Source organism: Cupressus sempervirens, chromosome 4 (assembly GCF_028749045.1).
Source record: "Cupressus sempervirens isolate cs-2001-9-10 chromosome 4, ASM2874904v1, whole genome shotgun sequence".
NCBI classification, from domain to species: Eukaryota; Viridiplantae; Streptophyta; class Pinopsida; order Cupressales; family Cupressaceae; genus Cupressus; species Cupressus sempervirens.
In genome coordinates this window covers 661,215,876-661,239,325 of record NC_143121.1, presented here as the reverse complement: position 1 = coordinate 661,239,325, position 23,450 = coordinate 661,215,876, and the positions used below count along the sequence as shown (strand labels likewise).

At 35.3% G+C, this 23,450-nt stretch overlaps 1 protein-coding gene across 1 annotated transcript in view; it reads left to right on the top strand.

Moving 5' to 3' along the window:
- The first annotated feature begins 3,098 nt into the window (after positions 1 to 3,098).
- LOC149562989 (uncharacterized) overlaps positions 3,099 to 23,450 on the top strand; it is a 175,567-nt gene continuing 155,215 nt past the window's right edge. Inside the window, exons 1-3 of the mRNA XM_089826430.1 lie at positions 3,099 to 3,215; positions 3,312 to 3,393; positions 3,615 to 3,686. Coding sequence (XP_089682556.1) covers positions 3,103 to 3,215; positions 3,312 to 3,393; positions 3,615 to 3,686 — 267 coding nt within the window. The 5' untranslated portion in view covers positions 3,099 to 3,102. The remainder of the gene's footprint in view (positions 3,216 to 3,311; positions 3,394 to 3,614; positions 3,687 to 23,450) is intronic.

Here is a 23,450-nt window from a genome sequence, read left to right as displayed (position 1 = left end):
TACCAAAACCACATCATGGAGCTACGGATGCAAATGTGCATCATTGAATAAGATGATGAATTTCTCAATGTAGATCTCCTCCCTTGATGACCCAAAAAATGTTAGATCTTAAAGAGGAATCATTCACAAAGGATCCTTGAATCTTGAAAGCCTTGAATGTTGGATAAAATTTTGCTTGCTTGAGTGCTTGAAAATGCCTTGAAATGCTTGAATGTAAAGTGGATATCCTTGGATCTCTAGTGATGTCTCATGAACATGAAAATGAGGTGCTCAGGATTCCTTTTATATTAGTTTTTAGGCCTAAAAATAAAGAAAGCTGACCAAGACACTTGATTTTCAAATTTGTAACATCAAGACTAAATTGGCCCTTAGACCTAAAGTCTTTGAGATAGGTAGACTTGGTTGCACTATTTCAGAATAGTTTGACCTATTCCAAGGTTGGCCCACAAGGAGCCAACTCTGATGTCTCAGAAAAAACACAGATAAAAATGCAAGTAATGAAACAAAATAGGAGAAAGAGTCGATTGAGCACAACTCCATCTAGGGTCAATGAGGTCACTAAACATGCATGAGTTAAAAGGTCTTAAATGAAGAGTGTTTCCATTTTAAGACAATACACAAATGCAATCCTAACCTCATCCTTTATGGTGTTGGGCCTTACACTTAGCAAGAATTTATCATTAGTAGGATCATTCATAATAATTCAATTTCAATAACAAATGAAGTCAAACTATGAAACAATAAGTCACCAAAAAATTATGAAGTTGTTATCTCCCTTTTTTTAGTGATTGGTCATAGAAATATAAAACCATATACTAAGATATTTTTTTTATAAGAGATGCCTTAAAACTTAATTCCCCAATTAAATATTCATTTATCAAAGTTATCAATTGACCAATTTATTTATTGAAAAAATTAGAATAATCAATTTTTATAGTGAAACAAGGGTTGCGAGAAGCTCGAGTCCTTGCCTATGATGGAGTAGGAAAAAGTGTAGGAAATTGAAAAAGAATGTGTAAACAATACGATATAATACATTTTGGAGTAATTGAATGTGGACACTTTTACAAACTCTTCACATAAGCTTAAAGAAGGTTTGTCCAATTTTTATATAGTTTTTCTTTGCTTGGAAATAGTGGGTGCAATCAGGTATGTGAAAGGGTACCTTAGGATAAATTATGAATTTGTAAGCTTTATGAACAAATCAAGATTAAAAATAGGGTAACCTATAGAATGCCCATTTTTTTGGTAGTGATATGAACATCAAACAGAATTGCCTGCTCTCTAAATTTGTTTGGAATATACATTTGATAAGTTAGAAGAGGTGATACATAAAACTAGTTGTAAAGGGAGTTCAAAATTTCTACTTAGTTATGTCCCCATTAACATTTTTTATTAATTGAACTATCAAATTCCTATGAAACTAAAGTATTGTATCCTAAAAGATTAATCTTATTGAAATAGAAATCAAAATTTCAACCTTTTAAAATGATTAAAGTCAATTTTGTAGGAACTGGATAGATTTACATTTATTCATAATATGAATTAAAAAATCACTAAGTTCTAAATATGAAGTGATTTTTATTTACTCATACTCCTTCTCCTTTTGCTCCAACACATCTATTCCATTCTTTAATTCTGCACTCATCTTTGAGAAAGAAAAAAACATGATATTGGTTACTTTAATAAGTAGGAAAGGTGTGGAGGTTTATACTTGTACAATGTGTGCCATTGAAATAACCACTTCCTTCATACCCAAAAAGACATATGCATACATGCCCCTTTCCACAAGGGGAGTCAATGCATTTTGTGTTGATTAAGCATGAATAATGGGTAGTTCCTTAAGCTAGGGAAAATTTCTAAAGTCTGATAACCCATTTAAGGTAGAGACCATAAGAAGCCTTATTGCCTTTACCCCACATACATATTTGTGTAATTATCCAGGATCTTGAAAAATGGTTGCAAGTTTTCGATCACTTGCTCTGAGTTACCTTTCAATGGGCATGAGGTTCCTATCAATGGGACCGTCAGCTCCCAAATTCTCACAAATGGAAGTGGCGATTCCATTAATGACAATGACAAGATTCCGATTAATGACTTGACCAATGTTTCAAAGGTGACTGCAACAAAGTTTCTGAAGCCCAAGAAATTGAATAGCAAAAAGACCTTAAACTATTGCAATTTTATTATTATTATCTAGCTTATGGACAAATCTCCAAGAATGAGAAGCAGATCAAGCATAAGATTAGTGGGGATAAAATCAATCAAGAGTATGTAAAGAAAATTTAAAATTCATCGACAAATTATGAACTCATAGATATGATTCTAAGTACATTTCAGATTTACTAAATAATATAATAGAAAATAAAGTAATAATACATACCATATTAAGATCTTCAAGCTACAAATTACTTTTTCGAGAGTACTTGAAAATGTGTTTGCATTTTAAGTTACTGTTGCCATAGGAATTTATGTACCAAACTCTTCAATTTACCTCTACCTCAATGCATGCAAACAAGCTTTAGTCGACAAGTTGCCTTCTTCTACAACCTTTACATGGCTGGAGAAATATAAAATGAGACACACAACCTTTCTACAAAATGACAGTTGTAATGCCCTAAACATTTTAGCTAATATTTCTATGAAAAAGAAAAGACCTTTCGAAAAAATAACAACCACCAATAATGTAAAAGTAATTTATATAAATAATGTCATATTAATTTGAAAATATCTCTAAAACTATAGTGTTGGACAATATATTTCATAAGGCTATGAGTTTCAACAAACAAAATAATGCAATAAAATCAATCGAAAACTTTAGTCACACATACTAATAAGAAAAAGGAAAAAAATTCAAGTGCAATAGTGCAATAGTTTAATAGTTTTGATGACATGAAATTCAATTGCTAATGATAAAATCCATCTTTCAAATCTCATTCTACCACATCTTAGGTAGTGCATTTATTTGGTTGAGCCAACGCTGGCGTGGTCCAGGCCTATAGATCGTCATAACGGTCATGATATTAAAGCTCAACATATGTTTTTAGTTAAAAGAAATATTGGATCTTATATATTAAAAGTTTTGCTAAAATTCTTCCACACATGCATGAAAGAGGATTGGGTTTAAAGATGCAGGGAGCTCTTTTCGCTCACTGCTCTTCCTTCCATTTCAACCCTCCACCTCTTTTGGCTAAGCGTCTTTGCTTCTTCACAAGGTAAACTTATTTGCTCTTATCAGATTGATTATATAAATTATGACATGGTTAAGGCTAGAATTACCCTCACATTTCTCGATTCGGTCACACGAGTAGAAGAACAGTGGAGACCAGAGCAATGGCGTCTAAGCCCAGAGTCATAGATTCTCATTTGCATGTTTGGGCTTCCCCAGAGGAGGTCAGTCCACATTCTTCATTTTCAATATATTCATAGGTTGTAGTGTTTTAAGCTGAGAAATTGGAAATCAAGATTCAAGAAATAAGAAAATGCGCAGAAAAAAGATTGAAATGATGTTTCGGATCAGTTCTCCTAGTCTTTAGATGAGTGGTTATCATTTCAGACGATAGCTTCCTGTTTGAATAAAGTTAACATTTGGAATTATTTTTGTCAATTGGCAGGCTGCCTCTCAGTATCCGTACTTTCCTGGGCAAGAACCATCCTTAAATGGAAGCAAGGACTTCCTTCTTCAGGTAATTGCTGTGACTTTTTATAAATATATACGCTACTTATTGACTGAGTCGAAGCAGGGTTTCTGTTGCCAGCGGCCCGCTTCGTGTTGCTAATGAATTATTGAACATTTTTAATGTTATTGAGTCTACCAATATTGTAGCGGTATTGATTGATGGTAAGTTGACCATACCTTGGCTTTCCGAGATATTGTATAGCCTCAATGAAGTGACTGTTATGCCGTTTGAAGCACTATCCATGTGCATCGGTTAAGAATTAGAGAATCTATAAAAATTTAGCCATGTCTGGTTTCGGTTGCATCAAAGGGATATAAAATTTGAAGGATAGATTGAAAGAGATTTGATCCTGAATTAATAGTTCAAAGAATAGGCATGTACGATTTGTTCTAAGAAACATGGAGGACAAGAAGGCGATCTTTAAGAATAGAGGGTTTCTTAGAGGCACTTATATTTACTTGCATGACTTGATATTCGCCCAGAAGAAGAATGAACGGAGGAAAGAGAGAAAGTGAAATCAGCAAGAGATGAAGGTAGTTTGCATCAAAGGGATATAAAGTTTGAAGGATAGATTGAAAGAGATTCGATCCTGAATTGGTAGTTCAAAGAATGGGCATGTAAGATTTGTTCTAAGAAACATGGAGGACAAGAAGGTGATCTTTAAGAATTAAGGGTTTCTTAGAGGCACTTATATTTACTTGCATGACTTGACATTCACCCAAAAGAAGAATGGAGGGAGGAATGAGAGAAAGTGAAATCAGCAACAGATGAAAGTAAGTTGGCATGGCTGGAAAATCAAAAAGCTCAAATTAGCAACGTCTACCACACACGAAAGAGGGATTTGGAGATATTGTATTGATTAATTGCCAGTTCTATCACACACGAAATAGGGATTTGTAGATATTGTATTGATTAATTGCTTGTTGATTGTACCTTGGAATCTCAATCTATCCTTAAAATTTATACCCCTTTGATGCAACATACTAGACATGGTTAAATTTTTTTTGTATTCTCTAAGCCTTAGCTAATGCACATGGATAGTGCTTGAAATGACATAAGAGTTACTTAATTAAGTCTATACAATATCTCGAAAAGCCAAGCTTGGGTACAATCAACTAGAGATTAATCGATACAATATCTCCAAATCCCTATTTTGCTTGCGATAGACATTCCTAATTTGAGCTTTTTGATTTTTCAGCCATACACACTTTACCTTCTTTTGTTGCTGATTTCACTTTCTCTAATTCCTTCTTTCATTCTTCTTTTGGGTGAATGTCAAGTCATGCAAGTACATATAAGTACCGGATGACAAGAAGTCATGCAAGTACATATAAGTACCGGATGACAAGAATGTGATCTTTAAGAATGAAGTGTTTCTTAGAGGCACTTATAGTTGCATGACTTGACATTCGCCTAGAAGAAGAATGAAGGGAGGAATGAGAGAAAGTGAAATCAGCAAGAGACGAAGGTAAGTGTGCACGGCTGAAAAATCGAAAAGCTCAGATTAGGAATGTCTATCACACACGAAATAGGGATTTGGAGATATTGTATTGATTAATTGCCAATTGGTTGTACCTTGGTTTGGCTTTCTGAGATATTTTATAGACTTAAGTGATTCTTATGCTGTTTCAAGTGCTATCCATGTGCATTGGCCAAGACTTAGAGAACACATTTTTTTTTAACCATGTCTAGTTTACGTTGCATCAAAGGCGTATAAAAGTTGAAGGATAGATTGAGATCGATCCTGAATTGGGTATTTCAAAGAGTAGGCATGTAAGATTTGTTCTAAGAAACATGGAGGACAAGAGGTGATCTTTAAGAATAAAGGGTTGCCTAGATTCACTTATATTTACTTGCATGACTTGTTATTTCCCTGGAAGAAGAATAAAGGGAGGAGTAAGAGAAAGTTAAGTCAGCAAGAGATGTAGGTAACAGTAATTGGGCATGGCTGAAAAATTGAAAAGCTCAATTTAGAAATGATTATCACTCATGAAATAAGGATTTGAAGATCCATAGTAGTTTTTACATATAGTAAGCTAGAATTGTATACACATGGAGGAGAGGACCGTGGTTAGAGCCCATAGTAGAAGGGGAAGAGATTATTTTCCTTACAAAAAACACTTGAATATGATGTTTGATAACTTTCGGACTTTGAAGGGCACAACAAAACCTCTCTGGGAATGAAAGGATAGAGACAAGAGAGAGCATGGAGGGATTACGACCATAATAGGAGAAACATGGATGGAACAAAAAAAGTGGAATAAAAGGATGCAAGCAAGCAGTTTATATGGCTGAAAATAGTAGATAATGAGGTAACAAATAAAGTGGCTGCATGTTACTTTGCTCCAAAAAGTTAAAGGTTCTACAGGAAGAGAAATCTAAATTAGGAAGACCCTTATGTGGCACTAAAAAAGACTTTTCTATTTCAACTTTAGGAGAAATTATTCTAAAGGGGGTGTTAATGAGTTAGTTCAATTAGGATAAAAATAATTATTGAACATAATTGTACAATATATTTCAATATATTATTGTTGGTATTAGTGTTTAATATATTAGTATGTATTTGATATATATGTATTTATCACACACACACAGATCAAACACTATACAATAACAATAATAGATATATGGAAAGTCCGATTGAATTAACTCATCTCTAATCGACTACTTGCTATTGACTTGTTGTCGGGCATATTAGTTAGTTTGCTTGTTAATAATAATAGCAACATCGGGAGCCATGTCATCGATGGGACGTGACCCCACAGTGGAGTTGCTCCCCATCGGGGATGTGACTCCCCTTAAAACTATTTAATCATCGTTATCGAACACATAATTTATTCAAGTCTTCCATATCTTCTATAGAGATTGACCATTCTAAGTCATGGTGAAACCATACTTAAATTAAATTGGGTCTTAGTGAGCATAGATAATCTGCTAGAAATATATATCAGTTTTTACTCTGTTTATTATTGGCATTCACCTCCGCATTTCATTGCATACATATTTCTTATAACACGACAAAAATTTAGATAAGAATAAATTTAATAGATAAGTCTAATATCTTAACATGGTATCAGAGCAAAGAAGATCTCAATGAAGGGAAAATAAAATACAAGAATGCAAACAATAGGAAAAATCGATAACGCTATGGGTACAAATAGCATTGAGAAAAAAAAAGATTTATGTAACTCTAGTGTTTGACATGGTTTATAAATTTTTGAGCAAAATTTTTACTGGAAGAATAATTTGTTTAGTCGTATTATTGCCTGGTGATAATATTAGCACAAGGAAATTTTAATGGTCTAACTCCACCCACTATGGAAATTATGGATCCTAGTTACGTGGTTTGCCTAAGGACCAATTTACTAAGGAAATCCCAAAATGCTAGAAGAATTAGAAGTAGTGCTCAAAACGAGGACCCAAACCACGGGGAAACCCAATTGCAACAATCGGTGGATGAATGATAAGAAAAGATCATGTCAAAAAAATTTGCAGCCTAATGCAGATCATATTTCTACAACGTGTGCAAGAAATACAATCACAAGATTGGAACATTCGCGCCTCTCTTCACCGATATGCGAAAGCCAAACAAAGTGAAATTGATATTAGACAAACCAACTGTGAATATCAACATGAAGGGCTTCAAAATGGATGTGGAGGCGATAGTTACATGCTTTGTACTCATTCACATCTTCAAAACTTATGTGGAGGCAACACGGAATCCTGATAAGCTAACACACAAGCTTAGTGAAAATATTCCTTGAGGGGTGGTTTTACAATTCGTGGGTGTGCTCATACAACAACTAGAGAAGTGAAAGGCTTGGTTCTCCAACAATAATCATCATGATGAGGATTCAAAAGTTTTGTAAGAAGGGTGCGGAGGATTTTGTGCATATTGTAGAGGGTGTGAAGAATGGTACATGATATGCTTGCGTATTTTGGGGTTGGCAGATGCTATTAGGAGGTATCTTTGTGACAATGATGTTGGTGTTTCTATGATAAGCTCGACTTGAAATTAGAAGTAATGGAGTATATACATTGCTTTGTGTATGAAGAGTTCAAGCCTTTACGCTAACAATATTGTCTCTGATTAGACTTGACAAGTCTATGATATCATTCCTAAGGATACCATCGATATATAATGTATAGCTAAATCTCTAGTCTAGGAGATGGATATCTCCATTCTTATGACATCTGCAAGTGTTGATCATTTATATCACCGCTTCTGCTGTACAGATGTGATTATAAATGGATGTCGCTCTTAGTGATATTAGAATCACAGATAAGTATGCACAAAGGATGCATCTTGATGTTAATTGCCAAGTAGTGAAGGTGTTAATTGTTCTGGGATTCAATATCTCTTTATACTCATGAAATGGTGCAGCACTGCTATGTGTATTGCTCTATGTGCGAGTGCTCTAGTATTGATATGTGAAATGTGGATTGAAATTGTTGAATGATGAAGTCTTAGATGTTTTACTAGGCCTTTAAATAAAATGCGAAGCACATAGGCGTACATTGTCATAATTTTAGATAGAGCTTGTCAACTGCTTGATGGTACTCATTGGATATAAGAACTAGGGTTGAAAGCTTGTTCTTGATTATTATATTTATTTGCATAATATCTTAACTAATCCATGCATGTAATTTAAGAGTTATTTTCTTTATTATGCTCTTGTTCTTTTCCTTGATCCCCATCAACGATTCTTTGCAATGAAGAAAAAGATCGGAAAGAAGTTTGCCATATGTGATGTGATGCAAAATTGCTCGACGATGAAAGAGTGGGAATTTTACACTGTGGGGTGAATAATAAACAATGTTTCATTCCCATTTGAACTATCCTCCGAAGGGAGATGTCAGAGAGGAGACACCATCAAGGATGTGCAAGAATGTTCTTTCGGGAAAAGAAGATTGGTGCATTAGGCACACTACTAAATATTGTGCAAAACTCAATCTTATGATAGTAGCTCCAAAGAAGTTTTTGGTCTCAAATAAGATAGCCATCTGATGATCATGGTGGATAATGCGAGGTTCTTAAATCGAATATCTTTGATGATTAAGACTATGAAGTATCCTTACTATATTAAGAGGGAGGCTAAGAGTTCATTAGAGGCAATTGTTGGCAAAGAGAGGGAGCAGATAGAAAATACGCTTAAGTCAAACTTTTGATGATCTTGGTTGTATTGATTCAGAGGGAGTAGACCATGTCGAGATGGATTCTCCAGTGATCAAAAACTATAGTAGTTAAAGGACTATGATTCACGAGATAAAGGTTCATGTATGTAGGCAGAAGGCCTTATGTTATCAGTATACTTATTGAACTAGGGAAGCATGATATGACTTGCTTAGAAGGATGATTACAGATTTAGAGGCAGTTTGACACTTATTGGAGAAAACCTTGCACTAAGAGGTCAGAAAAATTGATTTCAGACTCCACAGGGAGTTTTACCACTTTATTAGTAACCTTGACAAGGAGATCAAAAGGTTAGTGTTTCTTGTTGACATTTTGTAGCTTTACTCAGATAAATTACATCAAGATATATATATATATATATATATATATATATATATATATATATATATATATATATATATATATATATATATATATTTTATATTTATATTAAGAGATATTATATATCAATAATGTATAATATATAACTAAGAGATTTTAATTATGTTAATGAACATACATGTCCAATGAAGGGACATGTCCATTCTCTCACTCTTATAAATATAAGAGGTGGTTGCAATTGGAAAACACATACCAAATACAATGGCAGTGCTTAGTACATTTGCATTGATCCTCAGAAAACTAACATGGTATTAAAGTAGGTTGTTTATTGGAAATTATTAAAGCATGTCATAGAGTATTGTCATAAAATTGTATTCTTGGTTGAAGAAAATTTCCAAAGACGTAACAATTGAATTTGATTAAAGAAAACAATGTTTGATACTTATCAATGACATTGAATTCACACATAAAGTGATGTCTTGTTGAGGCCGAATGTAAACAACATTAACTCTGGACAACTGCAACATTGCCATGTCATGTGGGTAGCATTGGATATGAGGAGAGTTACTTATCAAAAGTAAATCATCTAATAAATTGCTTTGGAGAGAGGCTTCAAAGAAGGAACAACATTTGATACGGTTGGAGTATTAGGGATTCATTGGAAAAAAAAAAACTCTCTCTCTATATATATTCTAGACTTGGACCAAGTAATAAGACAGATGGGAGAGACATAGACTCAGCAATGGCGATAACAAATAGATAAGGAATCAAAACAAATAGGATCTACTTAGCGACAACAAGAAGAGACCCATGGTGAATACAAGTTTGAAACAACACAACAGTGGCAAATTCTCTTACACCAAATAAGGGCCATAGAAAATCATGCGTAGTGATACACGTCAATGGAATGCACATGAGAATAGACATGCACTCAATTCCGGAGGAGATGAATATTAGAACAAAGGAGAAGAAGACTATTTATGGATACTGAGCAATCCGCTTTACCTTCAAGACAAAGAAACATCAAAACTCACAGAACATACCACGCCAAAAATATGTAGTAATTTTATAGTATTTATTATCATATACATATACAATCTTTTTGATTTTGGAGAAGTCGAAAGGAAGTTAATAAGCAAGAAAAATATCAAATTAACATATAAGAGCTTTAGTCGTTGATCAAGAGAAAATTCAGAATCAAAGGGGATGTTAAATAGATGGATATAGTCAGTTAAGTCTACAATCATGACAAGAATGCAATCTGTCACAGGAATAATAAAAACAAATACTGTAGTCAAATATTTGGATATATGCTATACCATGTAAAAAGGGTTTGATTAGTATCATCAGTAATAATAGTCAAGGCCCTGACATAAAGCAAGAACTAGTTCATAGCACTATTGTTGCATCTTATTTGGTGATTGTACTAAAGTAACATAGCTATTATCAGGAGACATATTTACAACTAAGAAAGGAGAGTTGCTAAACCAAATTAGATCACATCCAAATGTGACAATGTAAGGTAATGGATACAAATACAAAGACCAATCAAAAGAGGGATATTACAATGGGTAGTAGGGCTCTATAAGGCATTTTTCTGATTTGATACATATAGAGACAGTTTATGATCACATATAAGTATTAATTATTATTTAGTATTATATTTATTTAGTCGTTAATTGTATTTCTATGCATAATATAAGAGTTATGTGCCTTGATCTTTTCTGAGAATGTTCTTGCAGTAAAAAGAGGGAGATTGAGATTCAGAGGGAGACTAACATTTCATTAGAGGCAACCTTGAAAGAGGGGGAGCAAATAGAGGATATGATTCAATCAACCTTCAATGATCTCAATCATATTAATTTAGAGTGAGTAAACCATGTTGAGATGAATTCTCCAATGATCAATAAATTATAGCAGTCAAGAGGATTGCGATTCATGAATATACCTCGTAACTATGTGATTTTAATGGGCCTACCCCTTGTGTACATCATGAGGACGTGATGACTTCCAAATGATTGTCACTTGTATTTGTAGAAGTTATTGAAAGGTGACGATCTTACAATAACTTAATCTTCTATTATGATGGATATCTTACGATGTCTATGTAGATCATGATAGATTATACTTTGCATGGTGGATGTTTATTTGGTAAGCACTATGAGAATGTGTGTGCGCATACCTTATAAACATTTTTTTGAGTATATGGTGAATGTTATTTATATTGATATTCTGGAAGGCCATTACACGAAGTACTTGGTGAATATCACTTGTCTTGACGTTCTGGAAGGCCTTTACTCACAAAGTACTTGGTGAATATCACACGACTTGATGTTCTAGAGGGCCATTACTCACAGTAATTAGTGAATATCTTGCATCTCAACATTCTGGAAGGCCATTACACAAAGTCTTTGGTGAATATCACGTGTCTTGATGTTCTGGAAGGCTACTACTCATAGAGTACTTGGTGAATATCACACAACTTGATGTTTTGGAAGGCCATTACTCACAATAATTGGTGAATATCTTGCATCTCAACATTTTGGAAGGCTATTACTCAAAGAGTATTTGGTGAATATCATTGATATTTTGGGAGGCCAATACTCATGATATCATATGTGCTATCAAACAATTTTGAGTAATTGGTGAATATCATGTGTTCTGGAAAACCAATACTTGGTGGATATCGAATGTCAATATTCTAGGAGATTAAGACTCATGATATTCGAAGGGATATCAAACCTTATTTTGAGTGTTTGGTGAATATCATGTGTTGATATTCTAGAAGACCAATACTCTTGATATCAAAATGTTGAATATCTTCTGATCAAAGATATTTGTATATTACATTGACTTAATTATGTGGTTATGTATTTATCTTCTCTAGCTAAGAGGGAGTGTTGATGTTTTGTAGCTTTACTCGGATAAATTACATCAAGATATATCTATATATATGTTAACAGATATTGTATATTTATAATATACAATATATAACTAAGAGATTGTAATTATGTTAATTAACAGACATGTCCCATGAAGGGACATGTCCATTCTCTCACTCTCTTATAGATATAAGAGGTGGCTGCAATTGGAAAACACATACCAAACACAATGGCAGTGCTTAGCACATTTGCAGCGATCCTCATAAAACTAACATTTTTTCGTGAAGAAGAATTTCCAAGTGCAATCCTTTGTCTTACTTTCTTGTCTACGAGAGATAACTTGAGGTGAAAACCTTATTCTCTGATATGTTTTGTGGTGGATATCATGACAACACCATACAACAGTATTTGTGGTGACTTCATGTGAACTTTTGATGTCATGTGTGTATGAGCATGCCGCTTGTGTACATCATGAGGAAGTGATGACTTTCAAATGATTATTACTTGTACTTGCAGAAGTTATTGAAAGGCGATGATCTTACAATGACTTAAATCATGATATACATTTTATTCAAATGTTGAAATAGATCATGAAAGGCTTTTTCTTGTAAATCAACTAAGTGTTAGATGTCATTAAATTGATTGTCTATAAGTTGTTTGTATAGATATATGATAGATATTTGGTGAATATCTTGCCTTGATATTTTGATAGACCATTACCTAGAGTCATTAGTGGATATCATTAAATTGATGTTCTGATAGGCCAGTGCTCATGCTACCTGATATGTAATGTCCCCGTTTTGGCGGTAATTTGATTTAATTAATTTAATTAATTAAGTTGTCCAAAATAATGAATATTTTATGAGGATGACTAATTAATTATTTTAATTAAATAAATAAGTGGTATTAAGTTAATTATTTATAAAGTTATCAAATAAATAAATATTAAAAAGGTAACTTTATATTTAATTAATTTAATAAAGTGACGTGAAAAGTATTTTATAAAGTCACTTAATACATAAAATAAAAATAATGTTTTAGAAGTTCTTAGTAACTTCTTAGGAAAGGATGTTTCTAGAAGTTCTTAGTAACTTCTTAGGAAAGTAGATAAATAGAGGGCTTCGGCTCCCATTTGAGACAGACGGGAATTGATGATTCTACTACCATTCTCTTTGAGCATTTGTGGCACCATCCAGGTCTGCAAATATTCAGCATAATCCTTGAGAATGATACCTCTCAAGAGATTGCATAACTGAGGAAGTGAAAGACCTTCTGAAGGGTTGCACTTTGGAAGTGGTATTCAGCCATTTCAAGTTGAGCTTAATGTGAATACTTAGACTACTTGAGGGTTTGAGTTTTTGAAAGCAGTCCGAAAAGGCAGGTCCGAAAAAGCAGCTCGAAAAAGTAGGTCTGAAAAAGCAAATCCGAAAAAAGTAGTCCGAAAAAGTAGATCCGAAAAAGCAATTTGAAAAAGCAAAGCAAAAAAGCAGATCTGAAAAAAAGCAAGTGAAAAAGCAGAACAGAAAAAAGAAAAACAGAAAGGCAGCATTGGAGAAAAATATTATAGCAGCATTGGAGAAAAGTATTACAGCCATCCACAACTAGGTTCCTTTATTAAGCATTGCATTTTAGGTGTTATAAGTTTCAGCTGTAGGTGTGCACTATACCAACATTATCATTTTTTTGTAATCCATGTAAATGCCAAAAGTCTTGGCCATTTCATACTAGCATTGTAGTTGACATTTTATGTGCAATAAAGGATACATAAGTTGCTGGTCTGATATAGTGTAATTGAATATGTATTTATCATTCATGATCAGCTAGTTAGTTTGCATACCAACTATTTGTAAAAATGCCAGTTGGCTGTAGGTGTTCATTTCTCATGTTTAGATCATAAATATGCATTGTATATTGCCAAAATTAGTTGCACATTCATGTTAGGTCATTGTTTAGTCAATTCAGAGTCTGCTTACAAGCATTCTTATTCATGTTAAGTGAAGGAAAGAGCCATAAAAGCAAACTGAAATTTTATATCAGTCACATGACCCTTATATGCAAAGTGTTTTTCTTGAACCTTTATCAGCATTTTGGGATCAGATTTGAGTAGGGTCATTACAGTAGAATTAGAGCGGTTTCCTGCCAGCCTGATTGGGTTATTTCAGATTGAATTCAATTATTAGTATGGCTTTAACAGGAGACAAGGATTTGGAAGAAAGAATGCACAATGTAAAGAAGAAATTAGATTGTCCATTTCAGCGAATAGGGGATCTTCTAAGAACTTTGGAGGAGTTGGAAACTTATTTAGGCAAGTTTGATCAGTCAAGACCCGATGCTATGCAAACAACTTTATCTCCAGCATTTGGTTCATTGGTTAAGCCCCGATTATTGAGACATCATGATGAGGTAATAAGACTTACAACTCTCTCTTGCATTAGTGAAATCATGAGGATAATAGCTGGCCTTGATTCTTATGACGATCAGATTATGAGAGAGGTACTTCGTGCCATGGTAAAAAGCTTCGAAAAGTTGGACAACATCCGAGACCCTTATTTCACAAAGAGGGCAAGATTACTTGAAGTATTTGCAAGGTGTAGATTTGAAAATATTATGCTGGCAATAGGTTGTATTGGTGACATTCGCAGGATGTTTAATACATTTTGGAATATTATGGACGAGTTTCATCCCAACAGGGTATTGGCATTGATGCACTCCATCATGTTCACAATCTTGTTTGAGGAGGATGATGAAATTTCTAAACTTTTGGCAGAAGACTTATGGTATGTTTGGACAAAAGGGAGGAATTTGTCACCTATGGCATGTACGTGGTTAAAGAGCCTGATTAATAGGCCTAAGGATCGTACCTTCCCTATGACAGGCAGAAACTTGTATGAGGAGTTTAACAGACATGCGGATTCGATACAGGGAGACGTTAGCACATCTTCAAGTAATGGTTTATTTGTATCATCTTCACAGGCATAAGGGGTTACAGATGTTGTGCAGGTTGAGCCAGTTGCATCAGAAGGTGATATCACAGGCACACCAGATTGCGTGATTGACACAGATAGTGATTCTAGTATAGTTGGGCTGGATGAAGTTACAACAGTTGAGGATACTGTCATGTTTGAGGATAGTACAGTTGATCAGAAAGTGAGCATTCAGGACTTTGCAGAAAATGAGTATCAGGCACAGTTGGATGCTTCTTCACATGAGATAAAGGCTAGTAGGTCTTCACTTGGTTTGGCAAGCCAGCTGAAGACAAGGGACAAGGATATTGTCGTGGCTTTATCTCATCAGGACAGGATACATGGATTGATTGAGAATCACATTTGGATGATTCAACTGCAGGAGAGACAAAAAGGAGTCACAACATGAATTTTTAGATGCATTGAAGGAGGAGGAGGTTGACCGACTTTCTCATGACCTGGAGGATACTCGGAATTCCTTGGTGTGTACTCAGTTGGCTCTCTAGGATTCTGAGAGACATGTGGACGAGCTTTGTCTTGAGGTGAGTTTAGTTCAGGATTTAGCGCATATGGTAGGGACTCAGTTTTCTTTTACAGTCAGGTCACATGTTGATGATGATATGAGTATGTCTGGCATTCACACTCCGGATTCAAAGATTGTAGTGGGTACAGTAGACAAGTGCGTGAAGTCAATTGGTATTGTTCACATTACTCAAGTGAGGAGTTTACTTGAGTTGCCAGTTGATTTCCGTTCATGGATTAGTTGTTGGGATCCTTATCTTAGTACTTGGGAATGTTTTGATTGGAGATCTCCATCATTTTTTGGTAATAGTATCTGTTGCACCATCATGGACTTGTTTAGTAGTTTGCCAGTTGTAGTTCACATCCATGCCAGCAGCTTGTTTGATGCTGGAATTAGTTTCTACACACTTGTGTTGGGCATTGTTCATGTATCCAGTCGACCATTCTTGTTGGAATGGGTTGATGATCTCTCAGATATGACAAAGTTTACAGAAGAGTCCTAGGATCTGATTATTACAGATGATACCCAGGGGGATGTTGTGGACAATTTTGAGGACTTAGTCTCCTCAGCAGTTTCTTTTGATACAGAGGTTTTTGATGTTGATGCTTCAGTCACTCCGTTTGATGATGAGTTCAGCAGTTAGTCTGCAGAATTTGGATGGTAGTATTACAAATGATAGCTATTCCGAGGTTACTCCTTTGGATAGTGTACTAGGGGTAGAGTATAGGAGTTCGACCAGTCAGCACAATCATGTGTCTAGTCAGCTGAGAGTTAGTGAGCGAGACATTCCTATCGCTTGCGAGCATTTCGATGCTGCTCGTCAATTGTTAGTAGTTTACGGATGGGGTTCTCCTACTAGTGATGAGCAGGGAGGCAATTATCTTTCCTTGATAGAGATCCACTCTTTATGGGAGGCTATCTAGATTCTAAGACAGAATTATATGCAGTTGGTAGCCAACAAAGATTATCTTATAGAGTGGGGCAGTACAGCATATGATGCATTATTGGTCAAGGAAGATGAGGTGAGTGAGCTTAGTCAACAGCTCGAGGTGACTTCTGAGTTCCTTGAGAGTACATAGTTGGCTTTCGAGGAGTCACAATTTCATTTGGCTGAGGTGACCATGGAGTTAGAGCGACTTCAGTCTTTACCAGATTCTGTATAGTCACAGACCGTGGTGTCTGGTGATTCGAGGATGTCCATGGTCAAGATTGATAGAGGCAGTGGAGATGAGGATATATCTGTCCTCGATACTAGTATTGGCATGTTTGGTTCGTTTTCACTGGAGGCAGGTTCAGTTGAGTTGGGCGCTGCAGCTGAGCATGGAGGTATGTTTGACTTGGTGGTGGTGTCTACTACGAATGGCAAGGAGACTAGTGATGTTGTATCAGAGATCATGTGTGATGTTGGTGAGCCGACAGTTGGCATGGTTCCTGCTAGTGACACTACTCCCTTGGCAATATCTTCGGAACTAGTAGTTAGTTCCGGCTTGGTTAGTGATCAGTTAGTTCCGGCTTGGTTAGTGATCAGTTGCAGTGGGTTGCATCACCTGTGTATGGTGAGCTGTCGACTGAGGTTGGTTCTTTTAATCAACATTATACTGTAGGGTATGTTCATCAGTTTGCATTGTATCCAGGTGTTGAGGACTTGATGGCCGTCAGATTATGGTTATGAGACAGTGGCCGGTGATTTGCAGAGTTGTGCTGATTGTAGTAGGTGTACAGTGTGTGGATTCTCTGTATTTGGTGCATTTCATGCGGGAATGTTCACCATTGTTGCAGAGTTGGGTTGTACATTCTGCTTAGGCCAGTGGAATGCGTTGGTACGACAGAATGACAGATGGATTGAGCAAATGTTGCAGGAGTTGTTTAGCGACGACAGGGACATTATGCAGTTCTTCTTGTGGGATCCAGGTGGTGAATTGCTTGAGGTCAAGCAATTTCAGGAGGGGCAGACTGTAATGTCCCCGTTTTGGCGGTAATTTGATTTAATTAATTAAATTAATTAAGTTGTCCAAAATAATGAATACTTTATGAAAATGACTAATTAATAATTTTAATTAAATAAATAAGTGGTATTAAGTTAATTATTTATAAAGTTATCAAATAAATAAATATTAAAGAGGTAACTTTATATTTAATTAATTTAATAAAGTGACTTGAAAGTATCTTATAAAGTCACTTAATACATAAAATAAAAATAATTTTCTAGAAGTTCTTAGTAACTTCTTAGGAAAGGATGTTTCTAGAAGTTCTTAGTAACTTCTTAGGAAAGGATGTTTCTAGAAGTTCTTAGTAACTTCTTAGGAAAGTAGATAAATAGAGGGCTTCGGCTCCCATTTGGGACAGATAGGAATTGATGATTCTACTACCATTCTCTTTGAGCATTTGTGGCACCATCCAGGTCTGCAAATATTCAGCATAATCTTTGAGAACGATACCTCTCAAGAGATTGCATAACTGAGGAAGTGAAAGACCTTCTGAAGGGATGCACTTTGGAAGTGGTATTCAGCCATTTCAAGTTGAGCTTAATTTGAATACTCAGACTACCTGAGGGTTTGAGTTTTTGAAAGCAGTTGAAAAAGCATGTCCAAAAAAGCAGTCCGAAAAAGCAGTCCAAAAAAGCAGATCCGAAAAAAACAGTTCGAAAAAGCAGATCCGAAAAAACAGTTCGAAAAAGCAAAGGGAAAAAGCAGATCTGAAAAAAAGCAAGTGAAAAAGAACAGAAAAAAGCAAAGCAGAAAGGCAGCATTGGAGAAAAATATTATAGCAGCATTGGAGAAAAGTATTACAGCCATCCACAACCAGGTTCCTTTATTAAGCATTACATTTTAGGTGTTATAAGTTTCAGCTATAGGTGTGCATTATACCAACATTATCATTTTTTTGTAATCCATGTAAATGCCAAAAGTTTTGGCCATTTCATACTAGCATTGTAGTTGACATTTTATGTGCAATAAAGGAGACATAAGTTGCTGGTCTGATATAGTGTAATTGAATATGTATTTATCATTCATGATCAGCTAGTTAGTTTGCATACCAACTGTTTGTAAAAATGCCAATTGGCTGTAGGTGTTCATTTCTCATGTTTAAATCATATATATGCATTGTATATTGCCAAAATTAGTTGCACATTCATGTTAGTTCATTATTTAGTCAATTCAGAGTCTACTTACAAGCATTCTTATTGATGCTAAGTGAAGGAAAGAGCTATAAAAACAAACTGAAATTTTATATCAGTCATACGACCCTTGTATGCAAAGTGTTTTTCTTGAACCTTTATCAACATTTTGGGATCAGATTTGAGCAGGGTCATTACATGATATGATATCAAAATAGTACTTTGTGATTATCCTATGTTGATATTTTGATAGGCCAATACTTATATGATATCATAAGTCTTCTGATCAAAGACTTCCTTTGTTGTAAGAGTTCTAAATATTACCAATGGCGTTCTATTTACTTATGTGTTTATCCTTCTAAACTAAGAGAGAGTGTTAATGTGTTAGTTCAATCACAATAAAAATAATTATTTAAAATAATTGTGCAATATATTTCAAAATATTATTGTTTAATATATTAGTATGTATTCGATATAACATATATATATATATTTGATTAATATGTATTTATCATATATATATATATATATATATATATATATATATATATTAAATACTCCATAACAATATATATATTCAAATACTATACAATAACAATAATAAATATAAGGAAAGTCTGATTGAATTAACTTATCTCTGACCGACGACTTGCTATTGACTGCTCATCGGCCATATTAGTTAGTTTTCTTGTAAATAATAACAACACCGGGAGCCACATCATCGATGGGACGTGACTCCCCTTCAAATTTTTTAATCACCATTAAAGACTCTGCTAGAGATATCAAACACATAATTTATTTCAGTATTCCGTATCTTCTGCAGAGATGGACTATTTGAAGTCACGGTGAAACCATACTTAAATCAAATTGGGTCTCAGTGAGCGTAGATAATCTGCTGGAAATATATATCAGTTTTTACTCTGTTTATTATCAGCATTCACCTTCTCATTTCACTGCATATATATTTCTTGTAACAGGACAGCAATTAAGATAAGAATAAATTTAACAGATAAGTCTAATATCTTAACAGGGGGAATTTAATGCAAGGAAAGCGAATAATTGGTCTATATCTAAAATGGGGGATTTTAGACTTGTAGCTTTCTATTGGTTGTTTCCAGTGGTAATTATAGTTGCTAGCAGGTTGTGAGCAATGTTGTTTACTGAGAAGGAGGTATATATATATGTAGATTTCAAAGTTTCAATTATGACATGACTTGGAAAATCTCATTTCAGACTCGCTGTATCTTTTACATTCAGTCCTAGTCCAACTCTGAGTTATTTATTTCTTGAGTATGCCATGGACTTGTCTAGTCAATCAAAGAGGCACTGTAATTAATGCATTTCTGATTGACGATATACCAGCTAATGGTTTAATGCATAATGCTTACATATGAGATTGGTACAACAGAGGTCTGAATGTTGAGTGTGAATCCCTCAATGTATAATGGTGTTAATGAATGTGGTCTGAAGTTGAGTGTGATCCGTCAAGGTATTGTGAAGGATTAAATACCAATCCATATGCCAATACATCAAATGCTATGTCAACATGTTATTTTCTGTTAAACATATCAGAGATGTGATAGTTTTGATATTCCTGGTTTTTCCTTAACGAAGTTAAGTGTGAAAACTTATTTGGACAACAAATCTTTCTCTTTTTATTACACTATGAACCTAAGAAGTTTTATATGAAATCAGAGAAATAATGTGGAGTGTTCAGGAAAGTCTATGGAACCACATAGGGCAATTTGAATGGTCACGTGAAACTATTATTGGGGGTCAAATAGGCATTTGGAAGGGTCTGTGAGGTGTGTGCCATCCCTTAGACGTTCCTCGTGGTCCTTTCTAGAGGGTCGCAGTTAACTGAATGGGGTCTGCAAGGGCAAATGGCCATCCATGGGCAGGCACATGGGTGCTAAACATCAGATAGCCATTTTGTAACATACTAAAAACTCAGAATCTAATCAATTCTTAAATAAAGATAACAGATCTAATTCTTAACTGAATGAAAAGAGATCCAGTTAAAACAGTTACTTAACTACTTCACATGAAATGGAAAATACGATCTAAATACGTTTTGGATTTGCATAAAAATAGAAAATAACAAACGTGTAACCATTAGTTCATATGACATTCAGTTATTAAACTACCATTTCCAACATAAAATACTCTAAGGAAAAATAACATATTTTAACAAGGAAGTACAAATGAAACTTAAAAGGATTACCAGTGTAAAAGCAATAGATGAAACAAAGTTGTGCAAGTCTTGGCATTTGGAAGAGAGGAGAGGCATTGCCATGGGCTTAACCTCCCAACCGGGGACCATTAGTATCCCCTCACAATCTCCAACGAGAAATGCCCTCCTTATCTTGGGAGTTGGCTTGAGACACCTTTATCTAGCGACTGAGCATCCTGGTCTTAGAGTGTCGACTACTCAATTGTTGAGACTGTGGATGTAATGTCCCCGTCATAAAATAAATGTATTTAATTAAATCTTGTTAATGGGCCGATTGATTTAATATATCTCGGACCCATTTTTATTTTTAATCATTTCCATAGGTAGGTGTGGCCGTTGACTATCTTTGTTCACTCTCGGAAGGTTTACCTGATGGGTATTTAAGCACGACATGTAGGTAGTTGTTATGTATGCGATTTGGATTATTTCTTTGTTCTGCGAATTTCTGTTGGAGTTTTGGATTGTTTGCCATTTGGAAGTGAAAGATCTTCGCTATTTAGCTATTCTGGTTTTGGTGGGATTCAACCCTCACCCTATTCCGTTGTGTACTACTCAGCTTAGATCTAGCAAAATCGGAGCATCATTTGTATGTGGAATATCATTGTTTGGTGTAAGTTCGATCTCTGGTTTTTTTTCGGTAGCTTGTTCGTGTTTAATATATTGCATAGCATTTCAAACGGGTTGTTGAACTTCTTTGCATTCACCTTGCCTTATTGTATTACCACCGTCATCGTACAACACATCCGACACCATCCACACGACTGGACTTCTTTTGTACAGACACTCAACCATCGTATGGACCCCTGAGACTGCCTCCGTTCACCCATCTCTAGCTATCATACCCTACAGTATGGCCTGCTGCATTCTCCCATCATCGTACATCATCCACCACACCTCCACCATACGGCCAGTTCAATCACCATACAACCTTCTCCTTGCCATTGTACGTACATTCTTGCCATCTTGTATGGATTTCTTCTCAACACCATACGGCCTATATTGGGCACACTGTACAACTTACCTTATACGATTCGTACGGCTCTATTCACATCTTCTCACCGTACAATACCTCAAGCTCATACTTCCTTTTGTATGGCCCCTTCTACAACCCTTCCGTACGATCATTCAGGGTTCGTAACAGTTATCAGGCATACACAACAAATAGTCCATCACAATGGTATCAGAGCTTTTGATTCTGCCCGCCTGTGGAAGTGAATGCAATTTTATGCTCGAAGGAGGAGGTGAAATAACCTTAGTGGTAGAATGGAAGATCATCAAGATCCTACAATAGAACTCATGTATCTCTTAAGAGAGCTGAACATAAAGCAAATGCAAATAACCGAAACCCAAAGGCTTATGAAAGAAACTCTACAAAAATTGGCTGGTTCAACTCTGCTTCACGTGCAAAGAACCATAGGGACCTGGTCATTGCTGCCTTGGGAAGGGAAAGATTCATTACATTGAGGTGATGCCTGATGATGACGAAGGACAAATACCAGCAACAACTGATGAAGAAATTGCCCAACAGGAGAGAATAAATGCCCTGATACGAAAAGGGGGTTCCATTGCTACCCTCACTACATTGACTGGAAGTGGTATCTTTAGGGTTTGTGGCACACTTCACGAAAAATGAGTCCCAATCATGATTGATAGTGGCACCACACTAAATTTCATCAATTCATCTTTGGTCACTAGTAAAGGCCTGCATGCAATTGAGCATAGAGGATTTGAGGCTAAGGTTGTAGGAAGAACCTTGTCACCTTGCACTCATGTGATCCCACGACTACAAATTTCCATGGGAAACTATACCATGGTAGAATCTCTTTGTCATAGATTTGGTTGATATTGGTATCATTTTGGGCATCTAGTGGTTGGAAACTCTTGACCAGTACACCCAAAGTTTCAAAAAGGTGGACTTTTCATTCAAGACGGCTGGCAAGAAGGTGTTGCAAAGATGAATGTCAAATAAAGGATTGAGGGAAGTCACAATCAAGAAGATGGAGGCAATTTTTAAATAGGATTTGGTCCTAGACGGTGCAAGTAAAAACAAGATAGTCAATAGCTCACCCCATTCCTTGGATAATTGGCGGGCCCATTTATTGGTCGAGTATTTCAAGAACACTTTTGCATGAGTTGATGGATGGCTATGTACACGATGAGAGATACGAAGTTATTGATGACATCATTTACTTTGGCGTGAAGATCTATTTAGTGCCTGACTCAGAACTGAAGAAGTTGATTACGGAAGGTTTCCTAGAGCCGGATTTGCATTTGCTTGAGGAGAAGCAAATTTTGGGATGGGAGAATTGTAATGTCCCCGTCATAAAATAAATGTATTTAATTAAACCTTGTTAATGGGTCGATTGATTTAATATATCTTAGACCCATACTTATTTTTAATCGTTTTCGTAGGTAGGTGCGGCTGTTGGCTATCTTTGTTCACCCTTGGAAGGTTTATTCGACGGGTATTTAAGCACAACATGTAGGTAGTTGTTATGTATGAGATTTGGATTATTTCTTTGTTTTGCGAATTCCT